Raw genomic sequence first — 20,527 nt, forward strand, 5'->3', positions numbered from 1 at the left:
ACATATACACAATGGAGTACTATGCAGCTGTAAGAAAGAAAGATCTTATCCTTTGAGACGACATGGAGGGACCTGGAAAGTACTATCTAAGCAAAACAAGCCAAGCAGAAAAAGGCAAATACCACATGATCTCACTTATTTGCAGAATATAATGAACATAACATTCTGACGAATAGGGTAGACCCAGAGATGTGGAGGTAGGATACAGACTGACAACCCTCAGAAGAGGGGGTGGAGGGAGGATAGAAGAGATAAACCACAGAACTTATATGGATTTATGCATAACCAACGGACATGGACAACAAAGCCAGGGACGGTATAGGGGAGATGGGGAGGAGAGTGTCAATGAGGTAAAAAAGGAGAAACATCTGTAACAAAAATAAAATTAAAAAAACCAATGAAAGAAACTGTGAGCACAACAAGAAAAATAAAATAAAATCAATCAATCAGTCAATCCATCAATCAATAATAAAGCGTGGCTGCCAAATACTATTTGTTTGGACAAAAATCAGAGAGCAAATTGAGACCTGACCCACAGCTATTTAAGTCAAATAGGATACCAATTTCTCCAAAACGACCTGGAAAGATATCTTTAAGCAGATATTGATGAGAACAATGAGATACATGAGCATGAATGGGGCACTGGGCGATAGAAGAATGTTGAAATAGAGAACCAGTTTCCGCTGTGAAATGGAGAGAAAACAAATTCACAGGAGCTAACTCCTACCCTAGAGTCTTCCGGTGAAGAGTCAGAAGTGAATTGGGTGAAAGAAATTTGCAATGAGACAAGAACATTTCATTTTAGTTACAGTTCACTCAAAGAGAGCTTGCAAATTTTAGTATATTGCAAAAATATATCAACAATTATTTATGTCAGAAAATGTTGGCTCTAACAAATCAGTTACTTATACAATATAGCAAAAAAAAAAAAAAAAAAGCAACTGAAAATAAAGTACGTGTACTTGGGAAAGCATGGAGTATAAATGCCATTGCAACTATTAGTTTTCTATATATAATTCTAATTATCAGTGAAGGTTGTATTGCCACCCCCACCTAAGAGTTACTAGTACACATACATGCCAGGAAGTTGCAATTTCTTTCTTTCATAACAGTTCTTTCTGTGTCACTAACTAAATGACAGAGGACAGCCCTTGTTTCCCCCTAGATTCTCCTTCCTGGTGGCAGGCAGTCAGTTCTTCCTCTGGGTGCCTGACCTAGAGAGGCAGTGACGAAGGCCGGTGGTCAGCGGTCCCCTACCCGTTCCCGCCAAAGCAGTGGTCCCCGCTCAGCCGTTGTTAAATAATTTGACTATCACCTTCGAACAGATGTCCCTTATTTTCTTAGAAGAAGGAAAGCATCCGTGCAATTTCAAAGGATAAAATATGTACACACAATTTTATTCAACATTTTATATTATGCTACAAATATGTACAGTTTCAATAATAAATTAAAAATAAATGTTCATAGACACCATGTCACTCAATGCCATTTTTCTGCCTTCATTTGTAAGACTTCCTCTGACCCCAGGTCCCGATCGTCTTCCTGCGGGAAGCACTTGTTTAGGGGGCACGCTGGGAATGCCAAGTGTTCCACCGCCTCTGAGCGAGGGGAGATGTTTGCAAATAAAAGAAACGATGAGGAGGATCATGGCGATCAGGATGTGTTGATGAACATTTGCACAATTTGCACAAAACTCCTCAGAAATTCTTTAACATTTTTTTCCTCCAGTTCCTCACATTCTTTGCATCCAGATTCAGTTATGTTCTGCCAAATTAAGAAAAAGAAAAACAATTAGAGTGGAAAGTCTGATCTATTTCTTTCCTGGGAATATCACATCATTTGAATCATCTGGAGAGGTCTGGAGACATGAAAACTTGGGGAAATGAATATCATATTAGGAAGAACTGGGGGATTTTATGTAGGTTTATTTTTCTTGTAGCAGATTAAGGGCATGGCCGGGGGGAAGGCAGCAAGCCCTGGCCGGTTTGGCTCAGTGGTTAGAGCGTCAGCCTGCGGTCCTGAGAGACCCGGGTTCGGTTCCCGCTAAGGGCATGTACCTCGGTTGCAGTTTGTCCCCGGCCCTGGTTGGGTCGTGTGGGTGGCAACCACTCGATGTGTCCCTTTCACGTCGATGTTTCTCTCTCTCCCTCTTTTCTCTCTCCCTCCCACTCTACCTGAACAACAAAAAAAGGAAAAATGTCCTCGGGTGAAGATAAAAAAATAAATAAAAAGCCATGTGGATCAGACTATGGGCTCCCTGCCTAGAGTCCTTCAGTGTTTCTGATCATCTCCCGTAGACGGAAGTCCCCGCCTCCCAGCAGGGCACACAGGCCCTCGGTGAACCATTCCTCACTACTTCTCATCCCTTTTCCCGCCGCCTCGAACCTGACGCCCCGGACACAGTGAGCTCGCGCCCTGGTCCCACACACAGCCATGCCACTAGAGTCTCCCTGCCCGTCCTCTTCTCTGCCTGGTCAACACTTCCACTTCACTGCTACCACTCACACCTCAGCTCTCAGCCCTGTCTCCGCCGGGCTGTTTGTCCCGAAGCCGGGAGCTCCCGTGATCAGGCTACCTGTCCCACTGCTACAGTCTCAGAATCCCTGCGTCAGCTTCTCCCTCACAGCATGTCGCGTGTTACACTGATGTTCGGAAGTTTTCTGCGTTCTATACGACTGTTCTCTACAGTCCTCCAGGAGAGCAAGGCCTGGTATTTTTGTTTCCCTAACGTTCGGCACAGGGTCTTGCACACAGGATGAACACAGTCGTCGCTGGCTCAATCGACCTGCTTAGGTGAATTCCACAAATCATTGTAATGCAAACACAGTTTCACAGATAACTAGAATATTCCAAATGTAGCAATCATCAATACACGCGAAAGCTGTACCAGCAAAAATCAAAATTAGATTCTATATCCATTAAGCACTTGAAATTCAGATTCAGCAATATTTATCAAGCACAGAGTCCATGGCAGGCACTGTCATATTCCATATCATGCTGTCCCATTTAATCCTGGAAATAATCATGTCAGATAGCGAGGCAGAGATATTAAATGACTCATCTCATTTGACATAATCCATGAAATTCTCCACATCCAGGTATTCCTTCTACTACATGTACCACACATGTCATGATGAGGGTGACTATGAGCATCGCATCAAAGAGTTGACCATTGATACTGTTATGATTTGTTACATGGCTCAGTCTTTCTATCAATAAGACAGAGATAACATATCACAAGAGTATTTAAAACATGAATCTATTCATTTTATAAATATATTTAGTAACTAGTATATGCCAGGCATTATTGTGGGAATTGGGATACAGCACCCAAAATGAAAATAAAACCTGCCCCTTTGAGGCTGATACTCTTGTAGGGAAAAGCAGACAAAGTTCATTAGGTAAAACACATAGTGTGTCAGAGAGTGACAGCAGCAGAGGAGGGGACACAGCATGCTGACGTGGACATGGGACTGCAACTGGAAGGTGGTGACATCGCTGAGAAGATGACACTTAGGCCAAGACTTGCAGCAGCCTGGAATTCTTAGGGAAAGATCTAAGGTGTCCAGCCACACTAGCTTAGGGTCTTTGCACTCTGAGTTGTCCCCCCTGAACTTTCTTCCCATCGAGTATCCTGGAAATAATGTTCTGAAGTTTTCTGCATTTTATACGACTGTTCATTCCCTCGCATCTTTGCCAAATGTCAGCTGAGTAGGTAACCCTTCCCGGAAGGAGACTAGCTGCCTTCTTTCTGGCCACGGGACTTAGTGAATAACTGACTTATTGTTCGCTTGCTTATTGATTGGTTTATTCATGCTTCCTCCCTCCGTAAGAGCAGGGACCGTCCATGTTTTTTTCACTTCTATTTTCCTGAGGGCCTACAATGGGGCCCAAATGATATTTGTTAAGTTAATTAATTATTATTATGTCTTCTTTGTTCATAAAACTTCTTTCCATCCACTTTGCTTTGGCCACTAGGGTTTTGCCACGAGAGCCACAATCCATTGTACCGCAGGGCCTTTGCATAGCTGCCCTCCCAGCCCACCATGGGAGTTCCCGGTATTTGCCCTCCTGGAACACTGTACTTCTCGGGTTGTCTGGGGTAGTCCAAATTACTAATATTCAACACTCAGATTAATATTTATATTAGTATCCTTTCAGTAAAGAAGACAGGCTCTGAGGTGAAACTGCCTGGGGGGGGGGTCTGAATCCCGGTCCCCCATTTTCCCAGCTGCGTGAATTGGAGGAGGTGCTCCTATTTCTTCAGCCTCAAAACAGACGAGGATGACTACTTCACAGATGCATTGTGAGGACGACTCGGTGGACTTAACCCTTGAAGAATGGTGTCTGGCAGAGTAACAGCCCAATAAACATGGATTACTATTAACCATGCCAAACCCTTCAGTATGTAATTAGGTTAATGTCTATCCACTGCACCTGGTGATAAACACCTGGAGGTAGCGACCTGACTGGTTCACCACTGTCACTCGAACACCGAAGCACACTGCCTGGCACCATGCGCACACATCTGCTGAATGAATAGAGCCATGGGCGGTTCAGGACCGTGTGCACACTAGTGATGCTGCCGCTCCCGGATGCCACTCCCCTGGAAGGGACGCCCTCTTTCTGGGGGGTCTGCTTGGCCGTTATATCCAGCTCATGGCTTCTCCCGGGCAGGCCAGAAACACCTGCTGTAACTGGATGGGTGTCAGATAACTCACCCCATTCGAAGATAAACTGCTGTTTGCTAGGATGATAAGGTTTTCTATCGTATCTCTAATGTCCATATTATTCGACTCTTGCCAAATAACGTGTAACTCCAGGAGAAAGCACTTCATCGCCGTTACTTTGCAATTGGGCTGAAAAGAAAGTTACGAAGAACCATGTCGAAAAACAAATTATTTTTCTCATGTTGCATTTTCACGTTAGAGACAACTTTGATTTTTTACAAAGTCAGTGCAACTCTTTTATAAAGAAACACAGTACACCTAACAAGTTTTACATAGGAAGCGGCTTGATTTCCTTTGGCTTTCAAGTGGAAATCGAAACAAATGATGACAAGGCAATCAAGAAGGATGATGACACTGTGCCGAAGACAGAATGAAACTAGAAAATGTGGGATTCAGAAACCACCCTTACTCACAGAGCACCTTTGCCCATGTGAAAGAGTGACGATACTGGCCCGAGCCTAAAGACGCCAGCATCAACAGCGGGAGAGTTTTTAGGTTCAGGTTGTACTGCTAACATGTGAAACAGTGCTAGCCGCAAGTTCCAAAGTTTCAGAGGCAGATGGACTTCCAGGCAGTTTATTAGAAAAGTCAAAGCAGGGGTAGTTTCAGGTTGGCCAAATCAGAAAGATACCTTTTAGGTATCACAAAAATACATTTTCCACAAGGATCACCTAAAAAAAAACCTAAACTAAAAATCAGAGAGGCACTTCATGAATGTCTGGGGACCTGCCCCTGCTTTGCAGGGTGCCTAGGACCCACAGGCTCTGAGCAAACACCTCCTGCACAGGCGAAGAGAGCACAGGCACACCCCGGAGCCGTGCGCCGGCACACGGCGGCCACTCCTTTCCTGGCGATTTTGCTTCCCAAAAACGTTAAATGAAAAATTCCAGAAATAAACAAGTCCTAGGGCATGGCTCTATGATCCTCCTGACGTATCTTCAGAAGGTCACTAGTAGCTTAACACTAGGTCAAAATGCTACCCCAGCCCCTTCGCTCCATCCGATCCCACGGGCATTGGATCATCTCACGTCATCATAAGAAGGGTGAAGACAGTACATGAACATGTTTGAGAGAGAGAGAGGCCATATTTATATAACATTTTTTATAGTATATTGCTGTAATTGTTCTATGTTGTTATTTATTGTTGTTAATCTCTTACTGCTCCTAATTTATAAAATAACTTTAGCATATGTATTTAGGTATGTACAGGGAAAAAACGTAGTGTATATAGAGTTCAGTACTATCCATGGTTTCAGCATCCACTGGGGGTCTTGGAAGGTATCATATCCCCCATGGATAAGGGGGACCAATGTATTCCTTTTCCCCCACAGCAGCTGCTCAGGATAGGAAGAGTAAATACTGTCACCAAGATGCTAATAAAATAAACAATAAATAAAATAGAACCACAGTTTAGTGACTTCCAAGGTAACACAGCTAGAAGTGGCTGAGTCAGGATTTAAGTCGCAACGTCAGCCTCAGCTTCTTCGTACAACCCATGAGTTGCAGAGTTATCTTCTGTGCAAAAGAAGCAATTTCAGGGTGCTGATTGTTGGTGGTTCACTGACTGCTTTCTACTTTGAAAAAAAAAAATGCAAAGAAAAATGGAAAACATGCTGAAGCCAGAGGGAGATGATTTCTGTGTGCACAGGACTATCCAAGTTTTGGGCTATGGCTTGTTTCCAATACGTGGAAAGCCCTGGTGGGGGCAAACCCTTCTATTTCAGGGAATTAATTAATTGAGGAGTAACAGAGAGGAGTCACTGTTCTAAATAATACATACCACAGAGTTTGTTTTCCATGAGGTGAAGAAGTCAGGATCTGTTTCTGGATTTTTAGTAACCAATCAGGAGGGAACGGACCAGCGGTATAACTGAAATCATTCATGCCTTAGGCAATGCCAGTGTGTTCACAGAACAAGTTCAGGATTATTTTTGTAAATTCTGATAGGTTTTGTGGGTGGTGTCTGTTTCTTTTCTCACAGAGTAACCAGACAGAATCCTTTTCTGACAATTGTAGAGATTCAGGCGAAATGTGGGCCATCAATGCATTTAAGCAATTTGTAGGAAATACGATTAAATATAGTAATATACTACAGCACTGGGAATGACTGATATGCTGGAGACTTTTCAACGGAATCAGTTAACCTGATTCTTGCATTTAATCGCATCATGAGCTAATTGCATCACAAAATTATGTAATACAGTTTGTTTGACATTGATGGAAAAGGCTTTTATAGATTTTACAAAAATAGCATCTATGTAGCTTTTGTTCCCAAGTCCCCCAATTTCAACTATCACTCATAAAATTTCATTGATCATATAAGAAAACACCAAAACTTAGATTTTAAAGCCATACATATTTTAGTAAATTTATATAAATATACTTCTTAGACTTTTGAAAACTGGAAAATATAGTGATTGAAAAAAACATCTATACTCACATGAGCATTATTTTCAGTATATAAATTGGCATCGATATGTATAGACTGGAAGTGAAAAAGCGAGATAATGTGAGAAACCAGGCACTGCTTTAGATGTTAATAATGAGAACAACCTACTGATGTATTTCAATTAAGCTTTTTAAATTAAATCCTGTGATATAACTTTAGATTCACGTACAACTATAAGAGAAAATACAGTGAAATGCTGTGTACCCTTCACCGTTTCCCCCCCATGGTAATACCCTGCATAACCATAGTACAGGATCACAACCAGAAATTACATTGATACAACTGCCCACCTTGTTTGGGCCTCACCAGCTTTGTGTGCACTAAAGTGTGTGTGTGTGTGTGTGTGTGTGTGTGTGTGTAGCTTTATGCAATTTTATCAGTGGTTTTGTATTTCAGTTGTTATATTTTTCTTTTCTGTAATTTCTATTTAGTTCCTGTTACATGTCGCATTACTCTGCTAAGACTTCCTGATTTTTTTCAGTTGTTTCAAGAATATCGGTGATTGCCTGCTGGTGCACTTTTATGATGGCTGCGTGAAAACCCTGTCTAATCAGAGTCTATTTACTATCTTCTCGTCCAAGCTGTGATTTTCCTGCTTCTCGATATGATGAGAGATGCTTCACTGTATTCGGGTATTGGGGCTATTGCATTGGGAGACCCTGGTCCGATGTAAATGTTCTAATGTAGCCTGCAGACATCTTGACTAGGTTTAGCAGGCAGGTTCTGACCTATGTTTGTGTGCTAGGATCCCAAGGGTGGTTCAGTTTCCAGAATTTTTGTGGTGCTAATTTGGAAGGGTGGCTCACTTCATGCCCCTGGGACCCCCCTGGTCACTGCTGTGTCGCCCACTGGGACAGAAGACACTTCCTCAAACACCTTTGTCAGCGGGCTCCTGGCCTCTGCTCCTTGCATCCTGCAGGTTCTAGCAGGCCAGCAGGTGACTTCAGGCTGGAGAGGCTTTCCCAGTGTCAGGCAATTGTCCTTGCAAGTGCCACCCAGGTGTCTGCTTTCCCGAGTAGCGGAGGGGGTCCCCGGGCTGTGGCGCCAGAGGTCTCCACGCTGGGCCACTCGTGGACTGGGCTCGAGATAATGAGGGTCTCAAAACTGTACGTAAAAGATTTCATCGGAGGCTTCACAAGGCTCGCTACTGTCTACAAAAATATTATTGTTTCAAGTGAGACTGCATTAGGACTGACAGCAAAACTCAGGGACTGGCCACTACCATTGGTACAGCAGTTATACCAGACACTTCATGGAAGAATCGGTACTTACTTGAATGAGATCTTCAAATCTTTGCAAATCACTTATTACATCATGCCAGTTCGCCTCTGTTTTGGGAAGACTTGCACTGATACAGCTGAAAGCAAAAACCAGACAGCAAAGCATGTTGAATGAACCTAATGTTGTCTGATAAGCACTAAAGGCAAAGGAGCAAGAACTTCTCTCCTGACTGGTGAAAAAATGAGTGTTATCCCTGCCTTTGCGCCGTCAACAGCCCTGCAGACGACCAGAAATACAGAACACATAGGACAACTGTGACACTTTAAGCTAACTTGGGGACGGACCAGCCTGGGTTAGGAAAAAAAGCCTAATTTGAAGGGATAACTTGTCAAAAGAGGGTGCGATTTATTACAATGGAATAAAAATAGGACCTGATGTGGCAGGGTTCACTAAATGTTTTTGAATGACTTACTAGTTTTCTTTAAGTAAAGAGCCCATTGGGCTTTTAAGTCGAATAAATAGGTAAAATTCTTAAGATGAGCAATAATCGCTTTCCGGTAAGGATGCTAGGTTTCTATGTTCTTTCCAGCCCATCAGACCTGGACCGTGCTTGCAGCTGCTTATCCATCAACATCACACACTTCAGCCCGATCCAGGCTGACTGCTCATGGACTTACACACTTTGGTAAAACAGACGTTTAAAATCTGGACAAAAAACACTTACACTGACCAAGTGACAATGGAATGATTCTTAAAGCTTCACAGAAAATAGCTGCTCCCTGATGGATTTCTATAGGAGCATGGGAACCAACACCGACCTTTTCTTGCGAGGAAGATTTACCTGCACAAATCTAGGGCTCCCCACACCGTGAGGTAAAAAGCAGAGGGGCTCTGAACTGAGCCAGAGCACAGATCTACGGGCTGGCTGCTTAGGCCAAGGGCGCAGTGTGTTAGTTGCATCTAAGAAAGAAGAAAGAGGTTCACAGGCATGGGCAAATATGTTTGTCAGGAGGAAAAATAAAAGGTTTAAAGAAAGAAAGAAATGCTTCCGAATGAACTGGGCTAGGGCTCAAAGGGTAGCAGAAATCAGTGCCAGGAAATAGACAGAAAAGTAACATGAGCATGTCCTAAATGTCTTTTTTTTTTTTTTTTTTACTGCAAGGAAAATCACGTAGGCTATTAATAAGAAAAGTACGTCCAAGTGTAGTTATATTCCAAGAGGTCCAATTTTTCTGCAGAATGAGAATACTCCTTTCTATGCTGCTAGAATATAGAAATGCTCAGCGTTTACCAAACTTCCTTGGATCTCCATCACCTGCTCTCTGTAATGCCCCAAATACTGACAACCTAAGTTATAAGCGAACCGAACATAAACCAATTTCATAGAGAAGAGAGTGAAGCATAATGATCGTGGCCACTAGCATGATGATATGCATACCAAAGATAAAATTACCCCAAAATGAAGACATGAATGCCAGCCTCGGTTAAAAAATGAATGTTCAGAAGTAAACACAAATAGCACTGGATGGACGTACTTCTCAAGTATGGTTTCTGAAAATATAATCATAAAGAAAATGATTAGTTTTATTTAGTTAAAAAGTGATATTTAAATTAGTAGTTTATCAGCTCTTTAAATCAAAATTGAAGAATTCATCTTCCTTATCAGAATAAACAAAACTAGACTTTATCTGTTTTGTTCCCTCCCTTCCAGTTTCGTTTCCTGTGGGCAAAAATCTTTAATATGTTTGTAACACATATGAATTTTAAGAAAATTTACCAATCTCCTAATATCACCACTAATTTTTTTATTATCCTTAATCTCCCTCTCATTTTTCTTTCATTTTTAAATGGTTTAACATATTTTATACAGCAGAGTAATAACAAATTACTAATATAGGTTTATAGTTCTATATTAATTTCATGTAACTATATACAAGTTAATTATAAAAAATATCATAGAGAAAAAATTGGATAGAAATGGAACCAACTGGAGATACCCTATGCCATCATGAGAACCACCATAAAATAGGTTTTCTTGGTGATTTAGAAATCTCACCTATCTTAGGACTTCCCAGAGTTTTGGTACTTTTGTCTGTCTCTTTCATGTTGTCAAAGCTTTAGAATTTCAGATATCAGTGTTGACTGTCACCTTAACCACTAAGAATTTGTGATTCATTTAGTCTACCCTGAAATGATGAGTAACACCCAGACTATACAATTCACCAAGGAGTATTTAAAGAACAATAGGGTAAGACAAGTGAAATAATCCATTTATAAGACATGAAGAGCATATCAAGGTTGTTGTTTTTTAAATATATTTTCATTGATTTTAGAGAGAATGGAAGGGAGAGGAAGAGAGAAACATCAGAAACATGGATGAGAATGAAGCATGGCTCAGCTGCTTCCTGCACGCCCCCTACTGGGGATTGAGCTTACAACCTGGGCATGTGCCCTGACGGGGAATCAAACCAGCAACCTCTTGGTGCATGGAATGCTCAACCAACTGAAGCACACTGGCCAGGGCAAGGTTGCTAAGGGAGCTAAAAAAACTATTATACAGGGTGTCCCCAAAAAATGTATACAGGGTGTCTTTGGGTTCTATTACATTTTGAAATGAAATGCATCTTAATAAACTCTGGTTTTATAATTATTCAAAGTTGTGTATACATTTTTGGAGGACATCCTATACTTACTTTTTTTTATCCTCACCCGAGGACATTTTTCCATTTTTTATTCAGACAGAGTGGGAAGGAGAGAGAGGGGGAGAGAGAGAGAGAGAGAGAGAGAGAGAGAGAGAGAGAGAGAAGCATCGATGTGAAAGGGACACATCGAATGGCTGCCACCTGCACGACCAACCAGGGCCGGGGACAAACTGCAACCCTGGTACGTGCCCTTACCGGGGGCCAAACCTGGGTCTCTCCAGACAGTAGGCCGACTCTCTAACCCCTGAGCCAAACTGGCCAGGGCTATACTTACTTTCAAGATAAGAACAATCCATGTATAAAGAGGCATGTGTTACAACCCAAGATCTTTAAATATTTTTTTAAATATGTTTTTATTGATTTTTTTTAGAAGAAGAGAGAAATAGAAACATTAATGTGAAAGAGAAACATCGATTGGTTGCCTTCTGCACACACCCTACTGGGGATTGAGCCCGCAACCCGGGCATGCGCCCTGACCAAGAATCAAACTGGGACCTCTCAGTCCATGGGACGATGCTCAGTCCATTGAGTCACACCACCCAGGCACATGCCAAGACCTCTGAAGAAGAGTTATATTATGCCCTGGTTGGTTTGGTTCAGCAGTTAGAGCGTTGGCCCGTGGACCAAAGACTCACAGGTTGTAATTTGATCCCCAGCCCTGGCTGGGGGTCGTGCAGGAGGCAACCAATCGATATGTCTCTCTCACATCAATGTTTCTCTCCCTCCCTTCCGCCCTCCCATTCTCTCTGAAAACCAATGGAAAAATATCCTCGGGTGAGGATTAAAAAAAAAAAAAAAAAAGAGTTATTTTATGAAATATCTGAGATTTAAGTGACCTTTTAGAAAAGTCCATACACCATCTTCATCTAGTTATTCTTACCGAAATTCTCATTACTCAATGTCCGGGAAAATCCTTGAACGTTGAAGAGGAGCTGGCTATGGCAGGGGGCTTCCGGCAGCAATCCATCCAGAAAAATCCCTGCAACACAACCCAGAGAGAAGCAGGACCCACTAAAACACAAGGAAACCAGTGGGGTGGGGGTGGAGAAGAGGAAAGGAATTAATATTGATTGAGCACCTACTTTTTTTTTTTTTTTTTTTATCCTCACCCGAGGACATTTTCCCATTTTTTTGTTCAGGTAGAGTGGGAGGGAGAGAGAGAGGAACAGAGAGAGAGAGAGAAACATCGATGTGAAAGGGACACATCGAGTGGCTGCCACCCGCACGACCAACCAGGGCCGGGGACAAACTGCAACCGAGGTACACGCCCTTAGCGGGAACCGAACCCGGGTCTCTCAGGACCGCAGGCCGACGCTCTAACCGCAGAGCCAAACCAGCCAGGGCATACTTTTTCATGGGCACTGTGTTAGTCACTTAGTATAGGCATCGCCTTTAATCCTCACAACAGTCCTATGGAGGAGGGTTAGCAGCATTTGGCAAGCTTCCCGGGCCCCACAGAAAGTATAAGACAGCCAGGATTTGAGACCAGGTGTAATTATAAAGCCCAAACCCTATCCACTACATGAAGGTCCTGAACTGGCAAATTCTAAAGTGATATTAGTGAAAGAAGCAACAAAATATCTGGGTTCAGAAAAACTTCTGACGATTTAATTTTCAGCAGAAGTGGCTGAGTCTCCAAAAACAAACAGATGTTTTCAGTGTCGGCAATTGTGAAAGAGAAAACCTCAGGCCCCACATGGCATCACTTGTGCTAAAGTCCATGATAACGAACTTAGACTTAACACTTGACTTAATTACTGTTCCACATTTTCTCAGAAATATAATCTTAATTACCCAGTATGGAATTTTCTGCTCAACAAGGAGATAACCTGTTACGTGGACCTTCTCCATCTCCCCTAGAAAAGAGAGTCAGACTGCCTGATAAAACTGCCTTCCTTCCTCCCACCCCCCCAAAAACAGATGTCCTGGTCTCAATATAAACCTTTCTCTTTTAATTCGTGAATAATACACTAAATCCAATTAGACCTTCACATTTATTCAGTTGAATTTTGTTCTTTAACAAAATGATGTTAACTGAAACATCATTTGAGAATTTTATAAGTAACAAGATTATATTTTTCTAACTCAGAGAGGTAAACAATGTGATCACACATTTCCATATTTGATTCCATTTATTTAAAAAATTTAAAACAGACCATATAAAATATAAACAATGATTTTTTTCTCTCCTTTTAAAATAGCATGTATTTGTTGAACTCTCCTGTAAAAATAAAAATCCACTGTGTCCCTTCATATAAAGATTCACTGCAGTTAAATTCTATAAATTCAAATGAATAATTTTATTTTTTATGGCCTGAAACATAAAAACATAAAAATGATTGCTCTTAAAATATATAATTCTTAAAAGGAAAAACCAGTATTTATCTAGGTATTAAACAAGATACTATAAGAGTATATCCAACAAGGAAGATTCCCCCACAACAACATATTACATTTAATCCTTCTGTTACATAATCTAAATCACTCATTAATTGGTTTAATTAAAGCAAATTCTCCTCTTTTATTCTCATAAGCATTTTCATAGTCTATATTATCTCAGTGCTTCAAATTTTTTTTTTATAAAACCTCAAAATTGTTTTTGTAGTTTCACCCAATGTCTCTTATATTCCCCACCTCGTTTTTCAGTTGTGGTAACCCAAACTCCATATTGTTCCAAAACCAGTGTCTATCAGCTTGAAACTGAACAGCACAAAGGGTGACAGGACTGTTCCCAGGCCTTCGGAAGCTCCCTGAGGAGACAGTGTGACCGGGGTCCTGGATTTCAGCAGTGAGTCTCGGACCAGTACGGTGTTCAAGCCACAGGGAGCCTCCCTGCCCTGCCCAGCTACCTCCAGCCGGTGTAGGTCCAGGAAGACCAAGTGCCTTACCCAGAATGCTCTACGCAAGCATGTGGAATGAGCAGCAAAGGCCTCGAAATCTAACAGAATAATGATAATGGAGACCAGTGTAGCTAAAGAAGAAACTTTTATAGTTTACCATCTGGCCAAAGAACCAAGGTAGTGCTGGGCCAACAGCAAAGAATCAGGATTTCATAGCAGGTTTGGAAGCATTCAATCTGCCACTTACTGGAGCCCTGGGGGCTAATTTTACTAAAACTGTGCGTGTGGCCCTGGCCGGGTGGCTCAGCTGGTTGGAGCATCGTCCTGAACACCAAAAGTTTGTAGGTTCAATTCCCAGTCAGGGCACGTACCTAGGCTGTGGCTTCATCCCAGGTTGGGGCATGTACGGGAGGCATCCGATTGATGTTTCTCTCTCATATTGATGTTTCTGTCTCTCCTTTCTCCCTCCCTCTCTCTCTAGAAAAAAAATCAATAAAAATGTGTGTTTGTGTGTGCGTGTGTGTGTGTAATCCATGTTGATAAAAAAAAAAAAAAACCTGAAAAGGCAAAATATCCTATCTCTTTCTCTTTGGCCAGGGCTCAATGTGAATTATTAATGTAATTGTTATCAACTATGGTAATATTAATTAGACTAAGTATTGCTTACCTAGAGCTTTCAGGTTTACAGAATTATCAACCCTGGCAGTATCGTTATGTGAGAGATATTAGTCATATTTTTTTTTTTTTTTTTAATTTTTTTTTTTTTTTATCCTCACCCGAGGACATTTTTCCATTTTTTTTTTGTTCAGGTAGAGTGGGAGGGAGAGAGAGGAATAGAGAGAGAGAGAGAGAGAGAGAAACATCGATGTGAAAGGGACACATCGAGTGGCTGCCACCCGCACGACCAACCAGGGCCGGGGACAAACTGCAACCGAGGTACGCGCCCTTAGCGGGAACTGAACCGGGGTCTCTCAGGACCGCAGGCCGACGCTCTAACCGCTGAGCCAAACCGGCCAGGGCAAGATATTAGTCATATTTTGCAGTGAAGAAATTGAGGTCCTGAGAGGTTAAGTAGTTTGCTTCGGGTGAATGTCATACATGTGTCCAGGCTGGGGAGGGGAGGGTGGAGGAGAGGAATTCCACAAATTCTGCTTTGAGGCGCGTAGGCCCCTCCTGCAGGAAATCCCTGGCCCGTCACACCTGGGTAATGAAAAGCTCTGCCCTCTGACAGTGTAAAACCAGGCCTTTCGAACTGTTCTGATGCAAAACAGAACTCAAGTTTTTCCACAGGCATCCTTTCATTTGACTCTCACCAAAAACCCATCCGGGAGAAGCGGCTGAAACCAGGTTCATTGCTTTATGAAAGGCAAATCCAGGGATGAAATAAACTGTCTGCTTCCTTTTTGGCCATGTTTCTGGAGAACTACAGAAGCAGTGTTTAACCTTGGCATATGAATCGCATGTGGTCATAAGACGCCCTCAGGATCAGCATCTTTGGTTTGTCCTTCCTTCACCTGGGTGCCTGCATCTGGGACTAAAAACATGAAGTCCCAGCCTGACCCTCAGGGAGCTCACAGAGTTTAAACAGGACGTTTTGGGGATCCTGTGACTGGGTCTCACCAGCCTAGCAGGAGGGCACTGCCCAGGAAAGTGGACAGACACATCAACACATCTGGCCAGTTCCAACAGCTTTAATTCTGGGGTGACTTGTGAAAAGAACTGTAAATACATTATAGTCTAACCAACATTGTAGTTTATCCCAGTGAGAAAATCCAATCTAACACATGACTGTTGTGTTTTGTTTTATTCTGTTTAATTGTTTATGTGCCTAGTCACACATGTCAAATAAATTTTAAGAGAGTTAGCAACAGAAGAATTGTTGTAAGTATTAGTATTTATGCAGCAGAGACATTTATTGGTTCCCTCTAGAACATGAAAAATGAGGGCAAACCAAGGCTGCGTGTGGAGTATAAAGAAGGTGAGAGAGCACAGCTGTCCTTCGTTGGAAGGTAGGTTGATGTGGCGGTGTAAGTTCTCGCCTATGGTTTTGACTTTCTCAGTTAATTAGGACTAAAAGTCATCAGCAGAAGTGAGGACAGAGGAGAACAAAGGAAATAGCCATCAAGGTAAGAAGGGGAATAAACTGAAAGTAGTTTGGGATGAGAGCCATTCCTACTGGAAGCCCACATCATCAATGGCAGAAGGTCCGATTCGCCGGCTCGCCCGTGCGTCTTCTCCAGCCTCGCGGACCTGCAAGGAGCCCGCAGCCTGCACCAGGTGCAGAACTGGGCTGGGCCGCAGCCGGTGCGCCAGGCCAGGGCCAGCGACAGCGACAGGGAGGCAGGCGATTGTGGAGTATGTCAGGGAGAGGAAGGGAGCTATGTCCAGGGAATTCGATTTTGTTTTTGCTAGAAAACTTCATGGAGGAATTGTTGTTGGAATCACTCCGCAAAGCACGAGCAGGTTTTAGACGTGAGTAGAAGGGAACAGCACTCTAGGTGGGGGTGAGCCTCAGCGAGGAACACGCAAACGGCAGCGAGCGTGCAGAGAGCGGCGTGCAGAGAGCGGCGTGCAGAGAGCGGCGTGCAGAGAGCGGCGTGCAGAGAGCGGCGTGCAGAGAGCGGCGTGCAGAGAGCGGCGTGCAGAGAAGTGTGCAGAGAGCAGCGTGCAGAGAGCAGCATGCAGAGAGCAGCGTGCAGAGAAGTGTGCAGAGAGCGGCGTGCAGAGAGCGGCGTGCACGTAGCGGAGGCCGGAGTGCACACGACCAGGCCGCCGTGCGGAGCGGGGATGGTAAACACGTCCTCCCTCGGAAGGGCCAGAGAGGAGCGCATCAGGCTCTGAAGGTCTCGCGGGGACTGTCATGAAGACGTGACTCCGCCACTCGTGTGCAAGCAGCCACGGAGGACGCATGAATGGGTGGGTGTGGCCATGTGCCCATGCAAAGCAGACAGTCGGTGGATCTGACCCACGGTTTACAGTGTGCAGACCTGTGACCCCGGTGGATCTGTGCGCACTGGGGTACAGCAGAGAAACCCACACCTTTGACTGTCTCCGACTTGCCTGTCACCGAGAGCACTAGCTGTTTTCAGTAATTGCTTTCCAGCTGCCTTCAATTGACACCACTATTATGAAAATGTCAAATGTCAAATTTTATGAAATAATCTGTGTTCACTAGGAAGTCTAAAAAACATGGTGAACTATGTTACCGTGGTTACTACTGTGATTTTTAAAAAATTCATACAAATATAAGATCTGAAGTTGGGACTTAATGCTCTCATAAGGCCATACACATGTTAATAGGGTTTATAAATCTCACAGTTGATCGAAACAAAGAAAATAAATGATTAGGTAGGATGTTTCTTCTTTTAAAAATACTATTCATACAAGGTTTATAAAATATATGTATTTTAAATATATATATACACACATATATATGTGTGTGTGTATATATATATATATATATATATATATATATATATAAAACGTTTAAGTTCTTGGGAATACTTCAAACAATACAAATTGCTTAATTATGCTGAAATGCTTCCAAAGCAAATTATAAACTTTTAAATATCTATACTGGCAAGGACAAAGGCAGTGATAAAATTTGGATGCCTTAGTTACCGTTTCTATTCAGAAAACAGTAGATAGATGGTGTCATGAAAGGTGAATACAGAGCCTCGGGAAGTTTGTTGTATAAGATGGAGAATGATGATGCATATATGCAGTTAGAGGGCATATTTCTGATCACAGTTCTGTGTAGCAATATGTTCATGTGCTTTGAAAATTTTTTTTATTTAAAATTTTTTATCGATTTTAGGGAGAGAGACATCAACTGGTTTCCTCCCGTGTGCACCCCAACTGGGGATCCAAACCTACAACCTGGGCATGTGCCCTGACCAGGAATCAAACTGGCAACCTTTGGGTGCAGGGGGCAACACTCAACCAAATGAGCCATGCTGGTTAGGGCCATGTGTTTGTCTTTTAAATCAGGAGCTACAGACATTTTTTTAAAAGGCTTTGTGTGATTTTGAAAAATGCTAGCTAATACAACTCTCCAGGACAGGTGTATGGACGGCTTCCCCAGGGCAGACGGCTGTGATGTTTTCCCTGCTGTCCAGGCACAGCCAATGAGATCTGTTCCTGCAGCCTGCATCCCAGAGTGCTGCATTGAAAATACCTGGGAAAGCCCAGCTGGTTGGCTCAGTGGACTGAGCGTCATCCCATGGACTCAGGGGTCTCAGTTAGATTCCTGATCAGGGCACATGCCTGGTTTGGGGCTTGTCCCCAGTAGGGCATGCAGGAGGCAGCCGATCAATGTTTCTCTCTCATATCAATGTTTCTATTTCTCTCTCCCTTGCACTCTCTCTGAAAAATCAATAAAAACACATTTAAAAAAAATACTTGGGAGAGATGAAGAAATTCTTTCAGAATATAGTACAAAATCACAAAAGAATTGAAAATTATGAGATAGCTCTAGAAATTCCAACAAAGTATTGAGAAGGAACTCTCAAAAGAGAAAAGAGAACAGAGGAGGAGATAATCATAGAGGTGGACAAAACACTAGCTGTCATACTGATGGGGAATAAAAGGATAAATAAAAGCCATGGTAATTTTAAAATAAATTTCTTAATTCCTAAAGAAAACCATCCTAATAGCACCTATGGAGTACAAACAAGTACTAAAAAACTTCTGCCCAGCGAAAGAAACAAGTGTCAAAATGAAAAGAAAACCAACTCTTTGGGAGAACATATTTGCCAATGGTACAATCGGATAAGGGGTTAATCTCCAAAATATATAGAGTACTCATACGACTCAACAAAAGGAAGACAAACAATCCAATTAAAAATGGACAGAGGACCTGAATAGACACTTCTCCAAACAGGACATACAAATGACCAGGAGACATATGAAAAAATGTTCAACATCTCTAATCATCAGAGGGATGCAAATTAAAACAACAATGAGGTATCACCTCACACCTGCCAGAATGGCCGCCATCAACAAATTATCAAACAACAAGTGCTGGCGAGGGTGTGGAGAAAAGGGGACTCTAGCACACTGCTGGTGGGAATGCAGACTGGTGCAGCCACTATGGAAAACAATATGGTGTTTCCTCAAAAAACTAAAAATAGAACTGCCTTTTGACCCAGTGATCCCACTTCTTGGATTATATCCTAAGAAGCCTGAAACACCAATCAGAAAGAATATATGTACCCCTATGTTCATAGCAGCACTATTTACAATAGCTAAGATCTGGAAACAGCCCAAGTGCCCATCAGCAGGTGAGTGGATAAAAAAGCTGTGGTACATGTACACAATGGAGTACTAGCAGCTGTAAGAAAGAAAGATCTCTTATCCTTTGAGACAACATGGAGGGACCTGGAGGGTATTATGCTAAGCAAAATAAGCCAGTCGGAGAAAGACAAGTACCACATGATCTCACTTATTTATGGAACATGATGAACAAAATAAGCTGGTGACCAAAAGAAATCCAGAGTCATGGAAGCAGGGAACAGAATGACAGACCTCAGAGGGAGGGGTGGGGATTGGAATGGGGGAAAGAGATAACCCAAAGAACTTATATGCACATATGCACCAATCAACACAGACATTAGGTTGGGGAAGCAGGAGGGGGTGGGGGTGGGAAGAAGGGGGTCAATGGGGAAAAGGGGGGGCATCTCTAATACTTTCAACAAGAAAAAATATACATTAAAACACAAAACATATGCATAAAAATAAAGCCCAAGTACTTAAGGAAAAGAATCAGAATGAATCTGATCATGGTGCTTACAAGACAAATAGAACAAATCTTCAAAGTCTAAGGGAAAATGAATTTGAACCTGGAAAGCTATTAGTATTTGAGAAAGAGGGGAAAGAGTATTCTTTCATACCAGACCTTTGAAAATGTGAGATCCACAGAATTTCTGTGAAATAATTATGTAAAAATTCATTCCAGGAAAATAAAGGTGTTATCCAAGAAAAAAAAAAAAAGATATTTAAGTAAGTTTGTGGCATAAACAAGTTGACATTTATACTTGGGTCTAAGTACTTTTTTAAAAAAAAAAAATCCTCACCTGAGGATATTTTTCCATTTATCTTCAGATAGAGTGGGAGGGAAGGAGAGAGAGAGCGGGAGAGGGAAACATCCATGTGAGAGAGATACACTGATTGGTTGCCTTCCGCATTACCCCAACCAGGGCAGGGAGGGATCGAACCGCAACTGAGGCACATGCCCTTGACCAGAATCAAACCGGAGACTCATTGGTCCTCAGGCCGACGCTCCAACTGCTGAGCCAAACCTGCCAGGGCCTAAGTCCTTTTTAAAAACCTCATTCATTTATTTATTTTGCAAAAAATGTAAGATTCTTGTGGTCAGAAACCTTGTTTATCTTGTTTAGTCCTGTACCTCCAACACACAAAAGCATCCATGATACACAATAAGTAGATACTACATGTTTATTGGACTTTATTTTAAATTTGTTTATAACTATATTGCCCTCAATCTTACAACTATCAGCCCCCTATTTGCACTTGTCTTCCTACCCTGCAGGTGTCCCAGGCACTGTAATATTACCCTAAATAGCA

General features: G+C 42.3%; 1 protein-coding gene across 6 annotated transcripts in view; it reads right to left on the reverse strand.

Moving 5' to 3' along the window:
- Positions 1–1,430: 1,430 nt before the first annotated feature.
- IL15 (interleukin 15) overlaps positions 1,431–20,527 on the reverse strand; it is a 108,216-nt gene continuing 89,119 nt past the window's right edge. For 5 of the 6 annotated variants that reach the window (XM_036241876.1, XM_036241874.1, XM_036241875.1 and 2 more), the window contains 6 exons: positions 11,983–12,081; positions 9,854–9,951; positions 8,452–8,536; positions 7,171–7,215; positions 4,722–4,859; positions 1,431–1,764 (listed from right to left, as the gene is read on the reverse strand). In XM_036241876.1, coding sequence (XP_036097769.1) covers positions 1,654–1,764; positions 4,722–4,859; positions 7,171–7,215; positions 8,452–8,536; positions 9,854–9,951; positions 11,983–11,994 — 489 coding nt within the window. In that variant the 5' untranslated portion in view covers positions 11,995–12,081 and the 3' untranslated portion in view covers positions 1,431–1,653. Of the gene's footprint in view, positions 1,765–4,721; positions 4,860–7,170; positions 7,216–8,451; positions 8,537–9,241; positions 9,361–9,853; positions 9,952–11,982; positions 12,082–20,527 lie in introns of those variants that run through there. The other variant, XM_036241873.1, reaches the window with a different exon arrangement.

Source organism: Molossus molossus, unplaced genomic scaffold (genome assembly GCF_014108415.1).
Source record: "Molossus molossus isolate mMolMol1 unplaced genomic scaffold, mMolMol1.p scaffold_m16_p_4, whole genome shotgun sequence".
In the NCBI taxonomy this organism is placed as follows: Eukaryota; Metazoa; Chordata; class Mammalia; order Chiroptera; family Molossidae; genus Molossus; species Molossus molossus.